The sequence below is a fragment of the Hippocampus guttulatus genome, chromosome 2 (assembly GCF_054856545.1).
Source record: "Hippocampus guttulatus isolate MCC_2025c chromosome 2, RoL_Hgut_1.0, whole genome shotgun sequence".
In the NCBI taxonomy this organism is placed as follows: domain Eukaryota; kingdom Metazoa; phylum Chordata; class Actinopteri; order Syngnathiformes; family Syngnathidae; genus Hippocampus; species Hippocampus guttulatus.
In genome coordinates this window covers 25,332,484-25,355,874 of record NC_141262.1, presented here as the reverse complement: position 1 = coordinate 25,355,874, position 23,391 = coordinate 25,332,484, and the positions used below count along the sequence as shown (strand labels likewise).

At 43.9% G+C, this 23,391-nt stretch overlaps 3 protein-coding genes across 5 annotated transcripts; 2 read left to right on the top strand and 1 right to left on the bottom strand.

Annotated features, from left to right (window-relative positions):
- Positions 1–2,387: 2,387 nt before the first annotated feature.
- LOC147209185 (type I phosphatidylinositol 4,5-bisphosphate 4-phosphatase-A-like) lies at positions 2,388–5,238 on the bottom strand. Its single transcript, XM_086104913.1, has 7 exons — positions 4,938–5,238; positions 4,140–4,309; positions 3,957–4,063; positions 3,517–3,628; positions 3,392–3,444; positions 3,221–3,311; positions 2,388–3,152 (listed from the first exon to the last, which is right to left on the bottom strand). Exons 1-7 carry the CDS (start codon positions 5,038–5,040, stop codon positions 3,015–3,017), a joined length of 774 nt encoding a protein of 257 aa, XP_085961039.1. The 5' UTR covers positions 5,041–5,238; the 3' UTR covers positions 2,388–3,014.
- Positions 5,239–6,622: 1,384 nt separating this feature from the next.
- Positions 6,623–11,917, top strand: LOC147209184 (uncharacterized). 2 transcript variants are annotated; one of them, XM_086104911.1, is made up of 10 exons: positions 6,628–6,952; positions 7,078–7,250; positions 7,348–7,485; positions 7,563–7,671; positions 7,847–8,024; positions 8,228–8,360; positions 8,659–8,808; positions 8,903–8,952; positions 11,359–11,438; positions 11,516–11,917. In XM_086104911.1, exons 1-10 carry the CDS (start codon positions 6,851–6,853, stop codon positions 11,618–11,620), a joined length of 1,218 nt encoding a protein of 405 aa, XP_085961037.1. In that variant the 5' UTR covers positions 6,628–6,850; the 3' UTR covers positions 11,621–11,917. The 2 variants fall into 2 exon arrangements, with proteins under 2 accessions (XP_085961038.1, XP_085961037.1); XM_086104912.1 differs by lacking the exon at positions 8,903–8,952 and having other exon boundaries at positions 6,623–6,952.
- A 3,572-nt stretch (positions 11,918–15,489) lies between these two features.
- LOC147209183 (uncharacterized) lies at positions 15,490–21,579 on the top strand. 2 transcript variants are annotated; one of them, XM_086104909.1, is made up of 11 exons: positions 15,490–15,668; positions 15,744–15,922; positions 17,099–17,236; positions 17,318–17,435; positions 17,511–17,694; positions 18,388–18,529; positions 20,257–20,406; positions 20,477–20,523; positions 20,585–20,682; positions 20,902–20,981; positions 21,053–21,579. In XM_086104909.1, the coding sequence occupies exons 1-11, from the start codon at positions 15,561–15,563 to the stop codon at positions 21,054–21,056; spliced, it is 1,248 nt and encodes a 415-aa protein (XP_085961035.1). In that variant the 5' UTR covers positions 15,490–15,560; the 3' UTR covers positions 21,057–21,579. The 2 variants fall into 2 exon arrangements, with proteins under 2 accessions (XP_085961035.1, XP_085961036.1); XM_086104910.1 differs by lacking the exon at positions 20,585–20,682.
- Positions 21,580–23,391: the final 1,812 nt, after the last annotated feature.

Genomic DNA, 23,391 nt, shown 5'->3' with positions numbered 1-23,391 from the left:
GTTTTTTTCCCCCCTTCGGTTAAAGCCGCACGTGATTGGTCAAGATCCGTGGTAGAAGAGTAAGGGGAGGGTTTTACACACACATACACACACGCACACACGCACACGCTGCAGTTTAGAGAAGGGGGAGGTGTTAGAGAAGAGACACACACAGCAGCACACTGAGCAGCACGCAAACAAGACAAACGAGGAGACGAGAGTTAGTTAGCGAAAAAAACAACACGGTGGAAGGCGGAAAGGTGAGAAAATGGATAGGAAACGCAGTGAAATTTGGACTCATTTCAATTTAATTGATAGTTCAAAGGCAGCGTGTAGACTGTGCAAGGTTAAAATATCCCATCGATCAGGCTCCACAAATAACTTGCACAGGCACATCAGAAAAGTCCACCCATCAGTACAATTTGAAGAGAAAAGACAAGCAAGGGAACCAGCTATTAATGAAGGTGCTAGTGTGTCTGCAACTGTTGCTGCTGCTGCAATGTCACAACTGCCTAGATGTACAACCCAGAGCTCTATGAGCCACTTTATGCAAAAAACTATAAACCAGCAAAACAGAACACAATTGACGAGGAACTGGGTAAAATGATTGCAAGTGATTTTCAGCCATTTTGGTTGGCTGTGTGTTGTCGCAACATCTGTCCCCTCAGAGAGAATCTTCTCCAAAACAGGGCAAATATTAACAGAGAGGATAAACAGGATCAACCCCTCAAAGCTGAGGCACTTGGTTTTTCTTCATGCCAATCTTCGCGAAAGACAAGTTAAAACTTTTACCTGGGTGCTGCTTTCTTCTTTTTGTTTTACAAATTTTAACTTATAATTTGTTGTGTGGTATTCAAAGCTTACTTATGTTGTTTTACTGTAAATAGTTAAAAGCTTATAAATATACACATTCAGAGATTGGAACTTTTTGTTGACCATGTTTTGATATGGGTCTTTGTACTTTGTTTTTATTTTTGTAGCACTCCATGTTGTACTCCATGTTGAGTATGCTCAGAAGAATATACATAAAGCCATATAAATAATCAATATTTGATATACTGTCTATTTTTTGCATTAGTAATTCATTTTACGCATAATATTACCTTATTTTTGGTAGTAAATTAATTTAAGCAACAAAAAAACTGAGGAGCCATTTGGGAGCCGAAAGAGCCGGCTCCTTTTAGGGAGCCGAGCCAAAAGAGCCGGCTCTCTAAAAGGAGCCGGAATTCCCATCACTAGAAGTTAGTGTACAACACGCCTCTTCCGTGTAGAAAACGAAAAAACTACAATGACATTTTAAATGTGAAATATCGTAATATTTGGTCAAAATTTTATCAGTGTATGTATATATGTGTATATATATATATATATATATATATATATATATATATACATACACACACGCACATATATATATATATACTGTGTGTATATATATATATATATACTGTGTGTATATATATATATATACATATATATATATATGTATATATACTGTGTATATATATATATATATATATGTGTGTCTATCTATCTATATATATATATATATAGAGAGAGAGAGAGATCTATATATCGTAATTATACAACTGCATGACAACACAACGCTGATAATATTTAAAAAATAATTATAATTTTTGTTGGGTGCTTTCTTTGCTCAAAATTACTGCTGTTCATTCAATATTTTTCCACACTAATATGAAAACCATTGCATCCATCCATCCATCCATAATCTGAACCGCTTTATCCTCATGAGGGTTGCAGGTGTGTTGGAGTCTATCCCAGCTGTCTTGGGGCAGTCGGCGGGGGACACCCTGATCGGTTGCCAGCCACTTGCAGGGCACACAGAGATGAACAACCATTCGCGCTTACACTCACACGAGGGACAATTTAGAGTATTCAATCAGTCTGCCATGCATGTTTTCGGAATGTGGGAGGAAACTGGAGTACCCAGAGAAAACCCACGCAGGCTCGGGGAGAACATGCAAACTCCACAAAGGAAGGAGGTGAACCCCTCACCTCTGCACTGTGAGGACGGGGTGCTAACCAGTTGACCACCGTGCTGCCCGTCTATTAACTTTTTAATTAAAATTACATTTGGTGTTTTACATGAACAAGCAAGCAGCAAGGCACTGAGCAATGTACTTTGACAATATGGTGTTTTTTCCACATTTACCATCCAATCCCAAGATGGCAAGACTATTCTCTGTGTTTAAATTTGTATTTTTTGTCTGAAAATATACCAAAAAAAATACAGAGTGGAAAATTAGTACAACTACTACTACTGAGTGCAACATGATTCAGTAGGCAGTGCTCATTTTGAATCAGAATTATTGAGGACACTTCATTGGTCTATCACTTTGAATGCAGCAGTGGTTGTTTTAAAGTACTCTATAAATACAGTTGAGTTGAGTATTAAAATTGTTTATTTCAATGTTACAACAATTGGTCATTTATAAGTGTCTTGCAAGTAAACTCCAATGCACTGTTTGTTTATACAAGGAAACCATATTTGAATGTATACATTTGCACCTTTCTTCGTTAAAAAAAAAAAAAAAAATTGTAAATTTTGTTTGGTCCAAAAGGATCTTGCATAATTATAGTGTTTCAAAGAATTTGTCTTTTAATATTTTTTACAATTTAAAATTTTTGTTTTATATAAAAAAAATAATCAATTGAATACCATAATTGTGATTTTATTTCTTACCAAAATAATCCAGATTTTTTTTCTCACAATCAAGCACCCCTAACAGTAACTAAAATTTATTCACATATAGCCATATAATTTTGTGCTCTTTTTGTCATGCTCTAAAAATGTCAGCCAAACCCAGGGTCCTTCTCAGGCACCATATTTTCAGAGGAAAATCTTAAACGATAACTATACTTAACATTCATGACAAATTTATCACAATTAGCACCGGGCTTGGTCCCTAACTCCTGCCAATAGCAAGGGCTCACTGTATTCCTAATAAACAAACTCCTGGCACATATTTAAAAAGTGCAGTCAGTGATTAGGTCATGCTACGGCTTCGAAATCACGTTGAAATGGGCTGGCTAATTTTCAGACAACTCCAGTAGACGGTCCTGGCAAGAGCGAAGGCGGCAATGAAGATGAGCAGCACCCACGCGGCATAGATCCCTTTGGATTCCTGAGCGGGCTGCCACGTTCCCACCTGAATGCAAACTTTGAGGTTGACGTTCATCCCGCCGCTTCGCTCTGCTCACCTCTGTGCACACTCACCATCAGTCCCGCGGTGGAGGTGGCCACCACGGCGAAGACCATGAAACACAGCAGGCTCCTCCTCCTCGGGTACCGCCGGCCAACGGAGGAGCTGAAAGAACATCAAACCAAATGTGGAAGTCACGTCCTGTCGAGGAAGTTCTTGACACAGAGCGGAAAAGATGCACTTACACTTTACGGCAGTGCGGACATTTGGATAAGGTCCTGTCGGAAAACTCCGTCCACTGGGAGAGAAACTGAAGGTGAGTCGGCCGTGTGAGAGAATATGGAGGATGTCCGGGATATGTGTGCCGTACCAAGAACGTATTGGAACAATGGCCGCAGATGACTCGGACCCCGACGGGTGGGTGCTGTAGTTCTGGACTTTCCCTGCCGACGTGAACTGGGCCCAGATTGATGATGCGTTTACTAGAAGGAAGGCCACAAAACTGAAATCTGAAATTCCATTTGGCTTTCATGCGACTCCGATGAAACTCAACATGGATACACTGAAAAAACTGGGCATGAAAAAAAAGGAGGAAAGTAATGAAATTATGAATATATGACTTAATGTCAGCAAAATGATCTGCAAATGGGACAGGAATGTTTGGCAACTTTCTACAAGCCTCAAAACCTCCCTCAATGTCTTAACACTATTTTGGGGAAAAGACCAGATCAATCGAAATCACTTTGCAGACACAGACTCTGAGTGAGATTTTAGTTTTGCCATAAGGTGGTCAAGAATGTGAAAGCCAACCAGTAGGGTCTTGGGCATGCTATCTTCTGTGACGTGACTTTGCAGATGAGGAGACAGTTACACGGACATCGAACATACTTCTTCCCAACCGGAGAGTTCTTAATGGGCTGTAGAAAGAAGGGAAAATTTGCAAACTCTCAGAAGCGTGCAATACGTGGGGATTATAGGTGATACGGGACTCACAGTCGCTTCATTGCAAACACCACACTTGACGACATGCTGGTGCATCTTGCCTTCCACGCAAATGGCTCTTTGACAAACGCGGCAGCTGATGAATGGAGCATTGTCGCTGCTGCAGCCGTCCAGGCTGCTGCGCGGCGAATAGGGTGGCGGGGGTTCATCCGGCACCAAACCTAGAGGGGAGGGAGGCTTTTGTTATAACATCTCATCACAGATGTCTTAGTCATTGGCATTTTAAATCTTTATTGCATATTACATTGTAAAAAAAAACTGGAATGCAAAGTGCAGGTATTGTTTTCATCCACTTGGCGTCGCCATCCCCCAGTTGTATGTTTGTGGTTTTAAAAACGTGTTTTCGCGAATAAAATCACTGCAAATTCTCATTCAGCGAAAATGCCTCCGTTTTAAATTAGATATGTAATGAGTTCGAAATCCAGGGTACAACGAGACCGCAAAAAGTGAGCGGTGATGACGGCGAAGGCACACTGTAGTTGCCCATTTCACATTTTTGTACACAGTCCAACCGTGACTCTCCGCTTCCAAAGTCCTGACAGATTGATGTGTATGTTCTTGTAGTTTTAAAGAACACTACCTGCTCATGCTTGCTATTAATGTTTCTGACGATATGACCACCAAGAAGTCACGTGAGAAACTTTCATTGAACGCGGCACCAGCAACCATTGTCTGTCGACCTTTTTAGAAAATGAAATATTCCGATGAGTTTAGGCGAACTTAATATCCACAATATTTAGTGAGTTGTGTATGTCGGTATATGTGATATTTCTGACATTTCTGACATACTCTGGACTTCAGCGAGTAGTCCGTACGAACTTCCGCCCAACGAATTGCCGTTTGTCCCGTCGTATTGCCCGGACAGCAGCGGTGACCTCTCCCCGTCCGCCATCACTTCCAGCGGGTCTCTACTCGTCCCACAGCCCCCAGGAAAAAGCCAAACCACAGCGCCGACTATTCAATGACTCGCTCGCGCAACTTATTGCGAGATTTTAAAGCCCCAACTTCAGATGTTGACACTGTGCAACGAGACGACGGAAGGCAGAAGTGAAACGCTGTAAACATGAGTCACGTGACGGTGGTCTATGATGGACAGTGCGCTCAACCAATGGGAGAACTCAGAAGACTCACCGATACAGTGACTGTCACATGATAGGTTGTTAACAAAAGCGGAAGCGCAGGTTACCAATATTCATTGAAAGTGTCTCAACATTGTGAATGAATATTGATAATAACGAGCAATTATGTGTCAATTAGTTGGACAGATGAGGCCTCGTTGAGCAGTGCCGCTCATGAACCTGTTCTGCGTCACTCTGGAACTCAATACGGACACCTGCTGGAGACAATAATATTTAAATATGTTTTTATTGTCTGCGATTGGCTGGCAAACAGTTCAGAGTGTCCCCGTGCTGTTAGAATGTGAAAATCAGAGTTGAAGTGTCGTAATTGTGATGCTGCTATGGTGTTTGTGGTGTAGAGTTGTGAAAATTATTATTCCTTGTAAAAATTTTATTTTGAAAATAAACTTTGCCATTGTTTTAGCAATCAGGCGATTCCTTCAATTTTTTTTCTGCAGCAATTTCTTGAGCTTTGCGAATACATTCTCTCACAAGCTATTGATGAGCCTAGTGTCCCTAAAAGCGGAGTCAGCCAGAAGAGATGTGTGTGTGTGTGTGTGTGTGTGTGTACATTAAAGTTTTGAAAAAGTCAGAGTGTGATGTTTGATATCATACCATGGCAACATTTGACTGGTACCCAACAAAGGAGATAGACGTGTGGGAATGAACTCTTGTGCTGACACATGCAAACCACAATGTCTTGTCACCTCCTTGACAAGTGTGCTGTCTTCTTGCCAATTGGAATGTGTGATGTTATGAAGCTGGCATTCCTCAAGGCACCATACGTATAATGACTGTGAAACCACAAAAACTCCACACAGGCGGGCCAAAGCAAAGATTCAAACGCTTCAATTTAGAAATGTGAGGCGGACATGCTGCCTCTGGTAAACTCATTGTTACTCAAGTGCAGCTTCTTTCAAGAATGCCTGGTCATTGCGCAATGGTTTTAACATCCTGTTATAGACAGAGCTAAGTCAGGTTGTTTGTTGCCACAGCGCAATTTATCGGAATGTGGGCGAGTGAGTTTTATCGCTGTTTATCTTTCTGTTCTAATGTCATAAATCAGCGTGATGTGATTTTTGAGTGTATTGTTAAAAAAAAATATATTACATGGGTCCACATGATAACATGTTGAAGCATATGCACGTCTAATTAAAAATCAATTTGATTACCACAGCTTCTTCCTTGTTGAAGTTAGTTTTCCACTACGCATGCAAAGAACTGGTCTGGCAACCACTGAGGCTCGGGACTTTTTCGACGCCACCAGGAATTTCACTCAGCCATGAAGTGCTTTGTTCACTCTTGTCACTTCTTTGCTCAAGCGCATGTAGTTTCTCGTCTCTTAATGTTCTCTTGCAAAGGGCCGGAGCTCATGTTGTTGGTTTTAAAATCACAAATTCAGCATATTAAATGGTGTGGCGCTCTTTCAAAGTCAAACTACACACATGCACGGACAGACTCACTCTGCGTCTTATCAACATCGCCGCCTGGCAGGCTACGCCCATGGACATTGTTGACTGCAATTCAAGACGGTGTCCAGACAAGAGGCACAAACGCCGATGACTCGTGTGTCCGACGTACATCATGTGGGGGTGCCTGCTCGTCTTGTCCCTACTTGCCTCCGGCTACCAGGCATCCAGCTTCCTGAGCACAGTGCTGATCTATGACCCCGACTTACATGATACGGTATGTACCCTCAACCTTTTCCTTTACTGCAGTGCAGGTAGAAGGAATAGTTGCCATAGAAACCAGCTCGGGGCACTTGAAAAGTACCGGTAATGGCTGTCCATAACACTCCATGCCTTCCACAGGTGGCTGTCCGCTACAAAGTGACTTCCCGAAACACGTGCATCTTACCCCATTGGACATGCCAGTCGGGGGACTGCGCCTCAAATTCTTCGTTCTGGTACTTTCCGGGTGAAGATTGTCAATTTGTGGGACTCTCACATTATAATCTGACCCAGTTTCCCCACTTGGTGCTGAAGTAAGTTGCCCGGTAGTCTCGACTAGCTTCAAAGGAAGTCCGGCATAACCCCCCCCCCCCGCCCCCCCACACACACAATTGTGTTCTTCCCTTCAAGCCTGGATGATCACCGGTGGATCAACGTCACCAACAATGTCACGGAGGTGGTGGCCGTCACACGCGTCAGCATGTGGAGGAGGTCCGATACCGGACGGGTAAACGCATCCCCCCGGGCCAACGTGCTCCCCGTTCTCAGGTACTGTAAAGCTGCCCCAACATCAGCGCGTGGGCACCGTGGTAGCCAGCTAGCAGCTCTTTGCGTGCATCCCATAGAGTTCCTTCCAACTGCAAGAGGAACGTGACGCTGCCCACCTTTGACCCTGACGGAGACGTGGTGACATGTAGATATCAAAACGTGACATCTGTTCTCAAACTCCTGCCGGTGAGTGAGCACTGAAAACATCTTTCTCCCTGTGGGAACGAAACAACATCTGAAAAACGAACATAACACCGAATCCAAGAGCCAATTTCTACTCAACAAAAAAACGCTTCAATACTGAAGATGTGAAGAACAGTTAAGTGCGCGCCACTGAGTGCCGACGACTCCTTCTTTGCAGGACTGTAAAATGATCTTCACCCCCGACAGCGCCATCGCGGAGGGCGCGTACGCCGTGCAGCTGATCATGGAGGACTTTCCTCGCCAGAACATCACTCTGTCCAACGACGTGGGGAAGGAGCTGCTTCTTACTCGCGAGGACGCCATCGGCCAAATCCCCATCCAGTTTGTTCTGGAGGGTGAGAAAGTGTGCATGTTTAAAATGATCGAAACTACAACTCAATATTGCAACTGAATCGAGTTGTTGTAATCAGCGGGATGTCTTTGCTTGTTTTTGGTGCCACTTTTGGGTAATGGGACACAATGACGCCCCAACTATGTTCTGTCCAGTCGAAATAATCACCTGCAACTCTTTTCCTTTTTGCGTAAATGTATACTGTAGTGGATTCTCCGGTGACATCCTGCGCGGAGGAACCTGCCTTCAGGCCCCCTACCCCAGCCAACGGGGATCATCTGTACACCTCAGTCAATAAGACCGTGGAGATCTCCCTCCATTTTTTACTACCAGAATCTGCGTACGTGTTTGACAGATGGGATATCTGTATATAGAAAAAGAGGGGGGCATAAATAAGAAAAAAGAAAAAAGGAAAACTACTGACTACATAATCAATGAGCTCCCCCAGCCATCCATTCCCTGCAAAAGGTCACGCCTACCCCAGCCAACTTTAACCAAAACCATTCATGCTCACGTTCACGGTTAGACGACAAATTCATTATTGCAACACGGTGGGTAGTGGTCACCGCGTCTGCCTCAGTTTCTGCATTGTTGAAATAAAATGTTCACTCCATTAATGAGGAACTCTTGTGTTTCAGGAGCTTGAGGGTGCTGCTCAGCGGGCCGGTTACCATGAGCCAGTCGATCATCAACGGCCACGTTGTTTTGGTGTGGACGCCGAGTGAGACGGATTTGAACCTGAGTCAGGCAGTCTGCTTTGCCCTCGAAACGGTCGACGTGGCGCTGACGTACGTGTTTTAGGTTCACTTGGGGTCTATTCATCAGCGACGGCCCACTGGCACACACTTGGCATGCTAACGCGCTAATATCGCCCTCTCACAGCACGCGGCATTCGGAGATGCGCTGTGTCATTGTGACAGTTCATCCTGGCGGTGAGTGGAGCCGCTTGCTGTGGTTTCCGAAAATTAGGGACTCTCAAATGTTTTGGGTCAGACTTTTTTCATAGGGCCGCCTCACCATGAGAAAGCTATTTAAACATACCAGTCACATGTCATCAAAACGATCAGTGGTTTCAACCTTTGTCATGGTGACACCAAAGCCAGACACTTTTGCTTGTTGCAGTAACACTGCTGTCAGTGTTAGCTGAGGATGCAGCACAGATGGAGGGAAGAATGACACAAGTGACGTTTTTTTGAAATCTTTTTTTTTTACCTAAAATGGAAGCATAAAGGCAGTTAAAATGGTGAATTATATCCAATGTCAATGTTATTATCAATTACAGTTAAAGCGATGATTCCCTTCGTAGAGAACCAGTATTTTGGGAGACTCACGAAAAAGCTAAATGTTATGAAATTCATACTTTTTCATCCATCCATTTTCCGAACTGCTTGATCCTCACTAGGGTCGCGGGGGGTGCCGTCTTCGGGCAGTAGGCGGGGGACACCCTGAATCAGTTGCCAGCCAATCGCAGGGCACACAGAGACGAACAACCATCCACGCCCACACTCACACCTAGGGACAATTTAGAGCGTCCAATCAACCTGCCATGCACGTTTTTGGAATGTGGGAGGAAACCGGAGCACCCGGAGAAAACCCACGCAGGCCCGGGGAGAACATGCAAACTCCACACAGGGAGGCCGGAGCTGGAATCGAACCCGGTACCTCTGCACTGTGAAGCCGACGTGCTAACCACTGGACTACCAGGCCGCCCCATATATATATATATATATATATATACATATACATACACACACACACACACACACACACACACACACACACACACACACTGTATATAATTTTTAAAAAATGATGATCAGAACGGCGGCCCGGTAGTCCAGTGGTTAGCACGTCGACTTCACAGTGCAGAGGTACCGGGTTCAATTCCAGCTCCGGCCTCCCTGTGTGGAGTTTGCATGTTCTCCCCGGGCCTGCGTGGGTTTTCTCTGGGTACTCCGGTTTCCTCCCACATTCCAAAAACATGCATGGCAGGCTGATTGAACACTCTAAAATTGTCCCTAGGTGTGAATGTGGGCGTGGATGGTTGTTCGTCTCTGTGTGCCCTGCGATTGGCTGGCAGCCGATTCAGGGTGTCCCCCGCCTACTGCCCGAAGACGGCTGGGATAGGCTCCAGCACCCCCCGCGACCCTCGTGAGGATCAAGCGGTTCGGAAAATGGATGGATGGATGGATGAAAATTTCTTGAGATTCAATGAAAAGAAGACAGAGGTGATATTGTTTGGTCCCAGTGGCCCTTGTACATTCCATCCTGTAGACTTGGGCCCCCTGTCTCCTTATCTTAAGTCAACAGTCTCAAACTTGGGCCTTAAACTGGACAGTGATTTCAAACTCGATCGGCAAATTGGTGCCGTTGTTAAATCCAGCTTCTTTCACCTTAGACAGCTGGCCAAAATAAAACCTCTCCTCTCACATGAACACTTTGAGACAGTAATTCATGCCTTTGTCACATCCCGGCTCGATTACTGCAATGCCCTTTACTTTGGAGTCAGCCAGTCCTCCATTAAGCGCCTTCAGCTGGTCCAGAATGCCGCTGCTCGCCTCTTGACTGGTACTCGTAAGAGGGAGCACATAACTCCTACTCTGGCATCCCTTCACTGGCTCCCCATTCATTTTAGAGTTATTTTCAAGATCCTCTTATTTGTTTTCAAATCTCTGAATAATCTCGCGCCACCTTACCTCTCTGAGCTCATCCGCCCCTACACACCTGCCCGGCGCCTCAGGTCTGTGGACCAGACTTTATTAGAAGTGCCAAGAACTAAACTGAGGCTCAGAGGGGATCGAGCCTTTTCTGTTGCTGGTCCCTCTCTCTGGAATGACCTCCCACTAAACATTCGGCAAGCCTCCTCGCTGCCCATCTTCAAAACCCTCGTCAAAACTCACTTGTATTCTTTGGCATTCGACTCAGCATGACTTAGATTTGTTCTTGGTTTTACTGTTTGGTGCTTTCTACCGCCTTTATTACCGATTTGTCTTACTGTTTATTGTGCATGTTAAATTGCTCCATGTACAGCACTTTGTATGCAGCGATGGCTGTTTGAAAGTGCTCTATAAATACTGTTGACTTGACTTGACTTGACTTGACTTGACTTGATTATCAGAACAAAGCTTCCTGACTTTTTTCAAGCAAGGATGGCGATTTGTGATGATGCGTCACAAACCTAGAGCTTCTACTTGGCCCAGAGCTAAAGTAGGGAGGACTAATTGCTTAATTATAAGATTTGCAGGCCATCAATGCAATAATAATTCAAATGTTATATGACATCACCCCTAAGACACCAGGCCAACCCTGTGAATACTGAGAGTGATGTCTGTCTTTAGTTGTGGTTGCAATGAAAGCCAGCGTCCAGTCCTTGTTCCCGCTGTCCGTGGACGACATCCGGGGATTCGGCTTAACGCAGGTCCGTCATTGGGCATCAGGTGCGCAACCCGTCGCTCAACGCTGACACGGTTTGAGTGTTGCTTTTCGACCCTGCAGCTGAAGGAGGGGCTGGTGACGCTGGGGCTGCCCTCTGACATCACGCTGAGATTAGTGGACTACAGTGAGAAGAGCACAGCAACATCACCTTCGGAAGGGGAGTAACTGGAATGCGCCCTGAGTGAAGTGTGATTTTGACTACCTCTCTTTTGTGCCAATTAGATTGTTAATCATTCATTCACATCTGAATCAAAAACCTGCAGCGGCGTTACATTGCCGCCACTGTCTTGACCTATTTGATGGTTTTCACTCGGGTTGCACCAATATCTTTTTTTTTTCCCCCAGCACAAGTACTTATATTCGAGTGCTTGCCAATACCAAGCATAGAAGATTAATAATGGCATTATGAATTGCAATTGCGATGAAAATGTTTCATATGAATAAACATTGTTCAGAAACACACGACTCATCTTTTCTTGAAAATGGCACTCTAATAGAATATTTTTTTAACTAAAATATTTGTCATATATCTGGCATTTTACCAGGTAAAGTGATGTCAGTCATCGTATCAGAAGATTTCCGAAGATTTTTCCGAGCACGAGTACTGACGTATCGGTGCATCCCTCGTTTTCGAACTGAGACTCACAATCTTATATCTAGTCAAAAGGTATTTTTGATTTTGCTTTGGAATAAAACACAATCAAGCAGTGGCGGTTCTGGGGGGGGGGGGGGGGGGGGCAGCGGGGGCCGAGATTACGCAGTCGTGCCGAGTCGCCGACGTGAAAGGTGGAACCAAAGTGCGTGATTTAACATTCTAGTCGGACCCTTTAGTGCGCTGCGCCATTTAACTCATTTACACCCTTTGACGTATAAATACGTCAATTTGCGCATAGCCGTTCCCTCCCCATGACGTATTAATACGTCAATCACGTGTTTTCATGGGGGAGGGTGCAAGAGAGTCCGATGGAACTTCTCACCACAGGATTAGTCTTGACGGCAATGTTAAATAGCAAAACAATGGCCATCGGGTGGCAGTGGTGCAAAAATCAACCAGGATCACGCAGCAGAAGTAGTAGAAAGGGCGTACAGTGAAGGAGGGGCGTATGTGGATAGTGGATTGGAACATTAGCAACTAGCAACGATGGAAAAAAGGAAATAAATAACTAAAAATGATTTATTTTTCGGTATAAAAGCGTCCTCGAAACAAAACAACAAAGGAGATGGTGTTTGTGTGGAAGAGAAAATGACGCTTCGGTCACTAATCGAAAGCGGCACCCGTCAAACGAACGTCAGCCTGCACAAACATGGCGTGCTACACGCGGCCCGCATAGCTCACGCCGAGTTTCGAGTTCATCTGATGAAGATGAACTTGCTCCACGTCAGCGATCATCGCTTGGCAGAGCATTTTGTGCCTCCCGATGCCCCACGTCGCCCACAAATCGTCTCCCCGGCGACTTCCAGCGATGACGGCAAAGAGGCTGCATTGCTTCGCATGGCCGATGCCGGGCACACGTCAGCGATTCATTGGAATCGTCTCGTAAAGACGACGGCGAAAACGATGAATTGGAGAGCGATTTGGATCCCGATCTGTCGGACGAACATGTGCCTTCGGACATAACGGAAAGCAGCTGAGAGTCCTCGCCAGACCCGCTGGAACGAGGAGGTAACTGCTGACTAGCTTGCAAGTTCCCATTCAAAACTTCATCACTTCTTATGCCTCATCAGTCACTTTTATGTACCGCTACATTCCCCGCTATACTATAAAGTTGCCAGTAACACTAATCATTTATGTACGGTTGATGCGTCTCGTAGATGTGGATGAAAATATGCGCCATAAATGTGCTGACTTGCATGTCGCCATAGGTTTTAAAAAAACAAAACAAAAAAAACAGGACACATTTGGTCCGCTCAGCTCTGCTAAAACCACTAGTGTTCAATTCATATTCCATTTCATTTCAAATTGGATGCTGAGCTACGTGGAATGAATGGTGTAAATAGCAGTGTGCGAGCATGTATGTGTGTGTGTGAGAGATGTTGAAATGTAAGTGGAAAGCAACAATAAAAAAAATAGAAAAATAAAAGTGTGGTAATTGTACATACTTCTATACATTACAGATTGTCCAACCAGAAGCCAAAAGATGACGACTCCTCGCTTTGGTGGTGGAAAGAAAGGTAAATAAAATGATTGTACCTCACTCTGCAGCAAGATATATTTGCAACATTTTATGTTTCTATAATTTATAGGTCGTGCATCTGGACGTGGTGGGATGAATCGATGTGGTGACAAACTGGATGGAAGCCAAAAAACATCTTCTCCACAGCTGCACTTTTGTTCATAGTTCAATAGTTTTGTTGTGTGCAAATAAATTATTTTGCGACAAAAACATTATTTGTAATTTTCTTTTGTAGGAGGAACACATTATTGAGGTATTTGAGCTGCCACAAAAGCAAAAAATAGTGTAAAACTTGAAATGATGCTTGAAATGCATGCTTTTACAAAAAGCTCATTTTCTCTGGATTTCTGCAGAAAATTGGCATTTTCCATCAAATTTAGCAGTTTTCTAATGCTGATTGCCAACGAACGGAGAAAGCTAGAAACAAACTTTTTTTTTCTGCTGAAAGAAGAGAGTCTCACCTTTCTTTTGACAGGTTGCATGTATATATAGCCATAGAACAGAAAATTCTGTGGGCCTTGCAAATCAGTCAAAATTCTGTAAAATGTGAGGGATTGAGGGGGTTGCTCCAGTGAAAAGGGGTGCTATTCAATGAGTTAAAAATGAGCGGGAAAATGAGAAGCAGCCCGCAGAGAAGGATATCACCACGACACGAGTGCTATTTGCGTGTGTGTGCGCACGCGTGTGTGTGTGTGTGTGTGTGTGTTTGTGTGTGTGTGCGCGTTTGTGTGTGTGCGTGTGTGTGTGTGTGTGTGCGCGTGTTTGTGTGTCTGCGCGCGTGTGTGTGTGTGTGTGTCTGTGTGTAACTTTTTTAGTCTCCCTTTTTATTTTAATTTTTATTTAACAGGATCAATATAAAAGACATTGCCTTTTAAAATTTGGATAATTATATGCATGTAAAACTTCAGTGTATTTGTAATGTTTGTCCCCGGCGGGCTGGTACCATATCATCCCCTGGCTTGAATATTCTCAACAGATGGACACGGCGTATTGTTACGCTTGCAGACATTTTAGCCCTCCTAATACTGTTTTTTTCTCATCACTGTAATGTTATGACTACAATTTCAAAGTCTGAAGAAATAAAAAGTCAAATAAGATTTCAAATCTGTCTTTTTAGCCCTGGGTTGAATGTGCCCCCCCATCAAAACCCCTGGCCCCAGCCCGGCCCCCTCAGTGAAATTGATCCAGAACCGCCCCTGCAATCAAGAGCAGAATTTGGAAGGGTATCTCTTTTATTTCTTATTAAGACCTAAAATTAGTCATTTTCATGCAGGATAAACTAACTTTCACCCAAATTTAAATGCCAATAGCTTGACGTAAAAATGCCGGTGCATTGTTGTCTTCTGCCCTGGTATGCCGCTGACAAGAGTGACACAGTACTTGGCTCATCTGCTCTCTGCATCATTTACCTTTTAACAAGCGGGATGATGACACCTTTTCTGTGTACTTCCCCTCCATTTCTCGCTAGAGTTACTGCGCTTTTTCTGGAAGAGCCTTTCTTCAGGTTACTTATTACAAGTACAGGCCCATATCAAATCTTCCATCCTTGTATGGAAAAAAAATCATTGAAAGGGTTGTTTTCCAAGAGATTCGCGCCACAGGATTTCATGCACGTCCGTGACGTTGAATGGCATGAAGGTTTGGAGGAAAATTGGAAGATGATCCGGAATTTGACAGGGAGCCAATGAGGCTCAATGAGGGGACAATTGTTCGCTGAAATGTACAAAAACATTTGTGACCTGGCAGGCTCACACGCTGAAGTTAATTTCCCAATGGCAACCTGCCAGGCCTCATCTTTCCCCTCTGCTGATAAATTACGGGGATGCGTAATTCTTCCGAAGAACAAGTCAGACTGCATATAGACACTTGTGTTCAAGACTCATCTGTCATTTGTCATCCCGAATTGTGCGAGTCTGGTTCAGTCTTCCATCATGCATGGGTGCTTGCTGGTCTTGATGCTGCTGGCCTGCAGCTGCCAGGCGTTTAACTACACGGGCACAGCCTTTACCTACCACGCCCTGAAGGGGTCTGACACCACGGTACGTACTCTTTGAACCATAGATCATTGCCTGCCTTCTCAATGTCAGCTGTCATCACGAGCGAATGCTCCGCAGACCGTCGTTCGCTACAAGTTGGCCTTCCAGGAGTGCGGAAACGTCACCGTGGTGGACTGTCCGCTGGACAACTGCACGATCAACGTGGTGTCCGTGAAGAGGGTGGACGAGAACAGCGGAGTGTGGTGTCAGGATGAAGTGACCGTGCATGTGGACATCCCAGATAATTTTACGCTGACGTGAGTCTTGAGAAACGCGCGAACATCTCCTTCCCCTTTGGGCTATTCGGGAGCGAGCGCTTCACAACCAGTTTTTCCTCACTGCTAATGGTGTCAGTGATGAAACGCAAACACTTTGTGACCATATTCATTTTGATTTTTCAAATATCTGTCCAAAAACGCTTTTTTAAATCTCCATGGAAGATGGCGCAATGTAAAAAAAAATAAAAATAAAAATCAAAGGTGAACTTAACCTCGTGGAAGATTTCGATGAACTAAAATCTAAGGCCAGAAAAAAAACTGTGACAGCAGTGGTAAGGAGAACGTGAACCAAGGACCATTTCAAAATACTGTAATGACACAACTGATTCTCAATATTCTCCATCCAATCTAAAAAAAATAAGAGTGGTGCCTTGAGATTTGAGTTTAAATTGTCCCCTGACCACAATTGTAACTCAAAACACAAAGGTTTTGAAAGTAATTGGAAATATTTTCAACATGCCCGCCCAAAATACAAATATTTTTCTAGTATGTTTTTTAAGCACTCTGTAATGTTGTTCTTTTCAAAAACATACTGATAGTATTACAGTCAAACCTCGGTTTTTGAACGTCTCTGTTCTCGACCAAACCAATTTTTTTTAATGCCTCGGATTACGACCGAAAATTGGTTCTCAACCAAATTGAGCGCACTTGAATGCGCCACTTGACTCCTCTTGCCTTCCTGACACGAGTAAGTGACGCATCCTCGGGTAGACAAGGAAATGACGCTTCCTCGTGTAGCTTTCCATTGTGAGCAGATGTGTTCAATAAAGATTTTTTTTTTTTTTTTTTAAAGATCATGGTTTCGGTTTTCGAACAAATCGGTTTTTCGAACAGCCTTCTGGAATGGATTATGGTCGAAAACCGAGGTATGACTGTATAATGAAAGAACGTAGAAAATAATCCATTTTTAAAATAAATTCTTTGGACGTTGTGCTGCTCCTTCTGGTATGCACATATTGACCCCTGGAGGGCAGTATAATACCCTCATGCAGTCACCAAGTAATTGAGAGTTTTGCAACAACTGTCAGTGAGGTGCAATTTTTTTTTCTCAGGGGATAAAGAATATATGCCAATTACATTAAGATAGTCGACTGAAAGGCCAATTTATGTTTTGAATGTCTATTATTCATTTAATGTAAAAAATTGCTCTGCCAGTCTGGATGGCTTCAAGTGGATCAACGTAACCAATAATGTCACGGATGTACTAGCCGTCACACGCGCAGACGTGAGGATCAGGTCCGACACCGGCCGGCCAAATATGTCCCCCCGGGCCACCATGATTCCCTTGTACAGGTATGACCGGCCTGACACTGAAGTTTGGGCGCCAGGGAAACCCGCCGCCACCTTATAGGATGTTTGCATTCATCCCCCAAGGGTACCGTCCAACTGCTATTTCCAATCGAGGATGCCCATCTTTGACTCAGACGGAGATGATGTGGAATGTTTCCCTTTAAACCCTGACAACAACCCGGATATTTTAAAAATCGTTGACGTGAGTGAACCCCACCTACTGAAAACAACACTCTCCTCGATTGCCAGCCCAGCACTGACTGCTCCTTCTCTCTAGGGTTGTTTCCTAAACTTCCTGCCCATCTTTAACGACAGCAGCGTGGAGGGCACATACGCCGTGCAGGTGGTCATGGCGGACAGCGCTCTCCAAGATTTGACTCTAACCGACGCCGCGGGGAACGAGAAGTTTTTCCACAAATATGAAACCATCAGCGAAGTTCCCGTCCAGTTTGTTCTGAAGGGTGAGAAACGTTTGGACCTGACTCGCCTTTGGAACAGTCCAGTCTCCAGTCACAGTTGGCAAAAGTGGGGACAGTCTGAAATGCTTAGCGTGAAAACGCATCGGGGTTACATACTGGGGCTCTCGTTTTGTTTCTTCAGAGGTGGAAGTGGGCATGAGTAGAGCTGTCCATATACACGTTCGTGATGATTTATAATTTTTAGGCTTTTTCTACGTTCGTGTTTTAGGCTCTGACAAAAAAAGGCTCACATTCTGTACTTTAAGGCGAAGTTCAGTTTCTAATCTCTCCTCACTCATCCCTGACCCCCATAATAGTATGCAAGTATGAAAGTGCGTACTTGTGATGTCCATCTTAAAAAAAGAAAAGTAGTGTTGCTAGCATTAGCATTGGAAAAGAAGCCAAGGTTTGGTTTTCGCAGCCGCTACGTTGGTGGCATGGCTTAAATGTGATAAAGTCTTAGCATAACACCACCCCGCGTGTATAACCGTTTGATGTTTCACTCTTCGGAATATACAATTCACCCCAAATTAAGAAAGCGGTGAAATTTTTACCCGTAGAGCGAGAAACCGTACTAATTCAACATCGCTTTTTGAATCCTCTCAGCTGCCTGAGATCCCTTCACTCTGCACTTGAGAGGAAACGCTCTTATCGTCACCGTAACTTTTCCCTTGTTTGAATTTTCTGAATTTCCAGTGGATCCACCAGTGGAGTCGTGCGATGAGGGAGAATACCTGCCCTTGTTTTTACATCCTACGCCTAACGACGGAGATCATCGATACGCCTTTGTCAACCAGACCCTGGAGATTGACATCTACGCAACAGCGGAGAAATCGACGTAAGTGTTTCTTTGAATGAATTTACCACCACAGATACACAATCATCTCTTCCACTGTCTATTGTGCCTTGTCATTTTCCAGTTAAAAATGAGACAGTCATGACTGAATTTATTTCCTAAAGGAAAACACTCCCCGGTGGCATCACACTCTGTGTAACTGCCTACAACTGTCGCACGTGCTACGCATTGTATGCAGCAGTTCACAACGGCTCTTTAACATGACAAAGATCCATTTTTAAAAATGTTTATCCTCAGCAGAGATACTGATTAGTAACTAGATTCTCTTTCTCCCCCTCTCTCATTAGTGTTGTACTTAAAAACTGCAGTTCAAATCACAAAACTAAGTTAAACAAAAAAGGTCATCGCAGATTAAAAAAAAAAACTTTTCTAATGTGACTGTTTTTTGTTTGCAATTGATTTGCTGGGGGGTTTTTCCTTCTGATTTTGGGTTTGCTGTTGCTTTTTTTTGAGGGGGGGGTGCATTTTATAATTTGTGTTTGCAAAGACCCCGCTGTTTTGTTTGCTTTATTGTGATTTGGACTTCAGGACCACTGTAATTCGGAGTCTAGACATCTCATTGAACAGTTGATCAGTCTGTCTGTTCTTACACTGTACCAAGGTGATTGCTCTAAGACTGCAAGGGAAGCTCAGCTTCTCCAAAAATGTCCAAAACTAAGTGATCAAATACATGTGTGTACATACAATTGTGTGTACATGTCATTGACTCAATATGCGCTACAACGTGCTCACCTTTTTTCCAAATTAGCTTCTTATTACTGGTTACGGCGCGACTCTCTTCTCATTCATTCCCGCAGCTTCACTGTGCTTTCAACTGTGTGGACGCTGAGCGTCTACAACGCTGACGCTGGGCGTCTTGAGAGGTCATTGTAGGTTGTCCCAATACATTGAAACGAGACGAGTCATTGGATAAAAGCTGGTTTTGTCCCACCCATCGAACGCTCAGCGTCTCTGGGAGTCTATGGACAGTGGGCGTTTATGGGCTGGCCCGGACGCTAAGCTTTTCTAAACGATGATTGGATGATCTGTCTGAGGCTGAATCACTTTTTGATTGGCAGCGAAATGAACCAATCACCGATCTTTTGGTGGAGGCATCGTGGGAGCGTTTTTCAATTCTCTTTCTGTTCTGAATTGAACTGGAGACTTCTTCTAATCAGCTGAGCGACGCTCTCTTTGTTGAAAACGACGAGCGACAAATTAATCTTTTATTTCTGGTGGGTTTTAGTGTAGTTGCTGTAGTTGTAGGGCACAAGTTAAGTCCCTGGAAAAGACGCCTTGTTGGTATGACAGGGTCACAGATAATTTTCTTGAAAAGGAGCGGAGAGTAGAATCCACGTAGAAATAAACGGACACATTTTATGATGGAGGCCGAAATTGAGCTTCCCCTCCTTGACAGACCAGCATCCGCCACTGCACTGTACGTACTCATTCTTAGTGGCACATCTTGTGGATAACATCTCATATTGACTTTTTTTTCCTTCTGATTTTGGATTTGCTTTTGCGTTTTTTTGTGCATTTTATAATTTGTGTTTGCAAAGACCCCCCTTTTTTGTTTGTGTTATTGGGATTTGGACTTCAGGGCCACTGTAATTAGTAGTCGAGACATCTCATTGAACAGTAGATCGGTCTGTCTGTTCTTCTTATACTGTGCATACTAATCTTCAGTGGCACATATTGTGGATAACGTCTCATATCGACTTGTCTGCTAGGATCACACAACTGCTGTTCAGCGGGCCGGCCGGCGTAACGAAGACGTCATTGGGCGGCGGCAATTTTGTTCTGGCCTGGACGCCGACTCCAGACGACGCCGGCCTACGTCAGGCCATCTGCTTTGTGGTTGAAGCGACAAAAAATGATACGTGCGTATTTTTGTGAAATTGATCATTTGTGCGCTTTGCATACTAACCAGTCAATTCTGCTCTCCCACAGCATATTTCAATCGAAGATGCGCTGTGTCATCGTGGCAGTGGACCACTGTGAGTCAAATCTCTTCCTGTCTTTTCTATAAATTATTTCAACACCACCAACTCGTGGCAGCGGCGGGCCGATCACCACGACTACAAAAATGCAGTGACAACAGCACGTTTGGCAAGTCGAACCATTTTGCTCTGACCAAGCAGAGGACATCATTGGAGGCAAGCTACCTAGCTAGCAAATTTGCACTGTGATTGTTTCAAGAAATGCTATTGCACGTCTTGTTGAAGTTCATGGGCCCGCACCTGTGCTGGTGAGCGTCCTGGGCAGATTAGACATGGCAACGCAGAAAGTCTGAAATCTAATTGGATAAACACGGCTCACCGCTGCCACCTATCTGCCAGGCCAACTAATGAAAGCTGCATGACTTTTGCCTTTAGTGCTTATGGTCCTGGATGCCAAATTCCTGTCCCGAAGCTTCAGTACCCGCTTCGATATCGAACATATCGCCTTACCGCGGGTATGCAGTCGACATTTCGCATACACAACACAACGATGCACACAGTTTAAGTGCCGCTTGTTGTCCTGCAGCTGAAGAAGGAGCTGGTGGATCGAGGACTGCCCCCTGACATCACGCTGAGAGTGGTGGACTTCAAGGAGGAGTAGAGGTTTTAATATGGTGATTGATTGATTGTTTAACAAAGACTCGTGAAATGTGATAATTCACTCAGCATCTTTTTTTTTCCCACTTCACATGCCTCAACAAAAACCAAGATCATTCTGAAAATTGATTGTAGCTTTGCAATGTCACGAATGTATCAGGTGACTTTTTAGTTTATGTGGTGAAATGATTTAATTCAATGTAAATATTTGCACAAAGTTGCACTTTTACTTTATTTCAACCATTTGAATAGTAAAAATGGCTCTGCCGCGTTGACAGTGCCACGATATCAGATTTAAGTTTTGATAAAGTGGTTTTTTTCCCGTCTTTCTTTCTTTGCTAAACAGTGAATGTAGTGTTTTCAGAAGTCAGTATCAAGCAAATTGCATCCTTGTATTATTGACATATGTAGGCACGACCAAAAAATTAAAAAATCTCTTTCGGTTGATGCTCAAAAGCTGCAGTATTGGTGTCTGTATCGGATCTGAAATAACGGTATTGAGCCAGCCCGATTGAAATACATGATAGTGACCAGAAATGCTGATAGTTTAACCCACAGGTTAAGATATAAACCCCTACACACCTGCTCGGTGCCTCAGGTCTGCGAGCCAGACACTATTAGAGGTGTCAAGAACTAAGCGGAGGCTCAGAGGGGAGCGAGCCTTTTCCGTTGCTGGTCCCTCTCTTTGGAATGACTGGCCACTGAACATTCGGCAAGCCCCCTCGCTACCCATCTTTAAAACTCGTCTCAGAACTCATTTCTCTTCTTTCGCTTTTGACTCAGCATGACTCAGACTTGATTTTTAGTTTTACTGTTTTTGTGCTTTCTATTGTCTTTGTGATCAATTTATTGTGTCATTGTTTATTGTTGTACACCTGATATTTACTCCATGTACAGGACTTTGTGTACAACGGAGATTGTTTGAAAGTGCTCTAGAAATACAGGTGAGTTAAGTTCAGTAAAATACTGTACAATCAAGAACAGAATTTGGGAGAGTCTCTCTTTTATCTCTTATTAAGTCCTAAAATGAGTTATTTTCAGGCATAATAAGGAGTCTGTTTGTTGCCATGATTTATGCTTTCACCCAAATTTAAAAGGCAATAGCTTGACGTAAAAATGCAAACTTTTTATGTTCACGTACACTTCCTCAATAGCCGGTGCATTGTTGTCTTCCGCCCTGGTATGCCGCTGACAAGAGTGACACAGTACTTGGCTCATCTGCTCTCTGCATCGTTTACCTTTTAACAAGCGGGATGATGACACCTTTTCTGTGTACTTCCCCTCCATTTCTCGCTAGAGTTACTGCGCCTTTTCTGGAAGAGCCTTTCTTCCGGTTACTTATTTCAAGTACAGGCCCATATCAAATCTCCTGTTTGTATGGAAAAAAAAATCATTGAAAGGGTTGTTTTCCAACAGATTCACAGCACTGAGACTGCACTTATTAAAGTCTTGAACCCTTTCATGCACCAATAATGATAAAATGTAACCCGATAACATGATAAACTCTCCACTGAATTAACCGCTGTCCCTGAAAGGTTTAATGACATATATAGTACACGTACATCTGAATCATGATACCGTCCTGGTATTGCTCAATCTTCGTGCTGCATTTGACACGTTTCATCATAATCTGTAGCTCGACAGACTACATCAGTGGGTCGGACTTAATGGCACTGTGCGGAGTTCCACAAGGGTCCATACATGGGCCACTTCTCTTCAATATTGACAAACTGCCCCTTGATCAGATTATGGAGCATCAAAATATCTCTGACCACACTTGCAGAAGAGACGCAGCTCCTTATTTTAGCGTCATCCCCTAACTGTAGTCCCTTACTTTCATTAAGTATATTCATCAATGAGTCAATGGAACAGAATTGTGGCTAGTTCAATCCAGAAAAGAAAGAAGTGATTAGTTGTTGGGTTTTTTTGCGCTGCACCACTCAAACCAAATCAGTGGGTTCGGGACTAGATGCATTCTCAGGGTTACGTGAACTCACAAATACAGTTGCTAAGGCTCCGCGATTTTCGATTAAGAGTAGTCCAACATCATTAGGCCAACCTCGGGTGTCATGACAGAAGACGTCCGTGACGCGGAATGGCATGAAGGTGTGAAGGAAAAATGGAAGATGATCCGGAATTTGACAGGGAGCCAGTGAAGCTCGATGAGGAAACAATTGTTAGCTCAAAAATACAAAAACATTTGTGATCTGGCACGCTCACACGCTGAAGTTAATTTCCAAATGGCAACCTGCCAGGCCTCACCTTTCC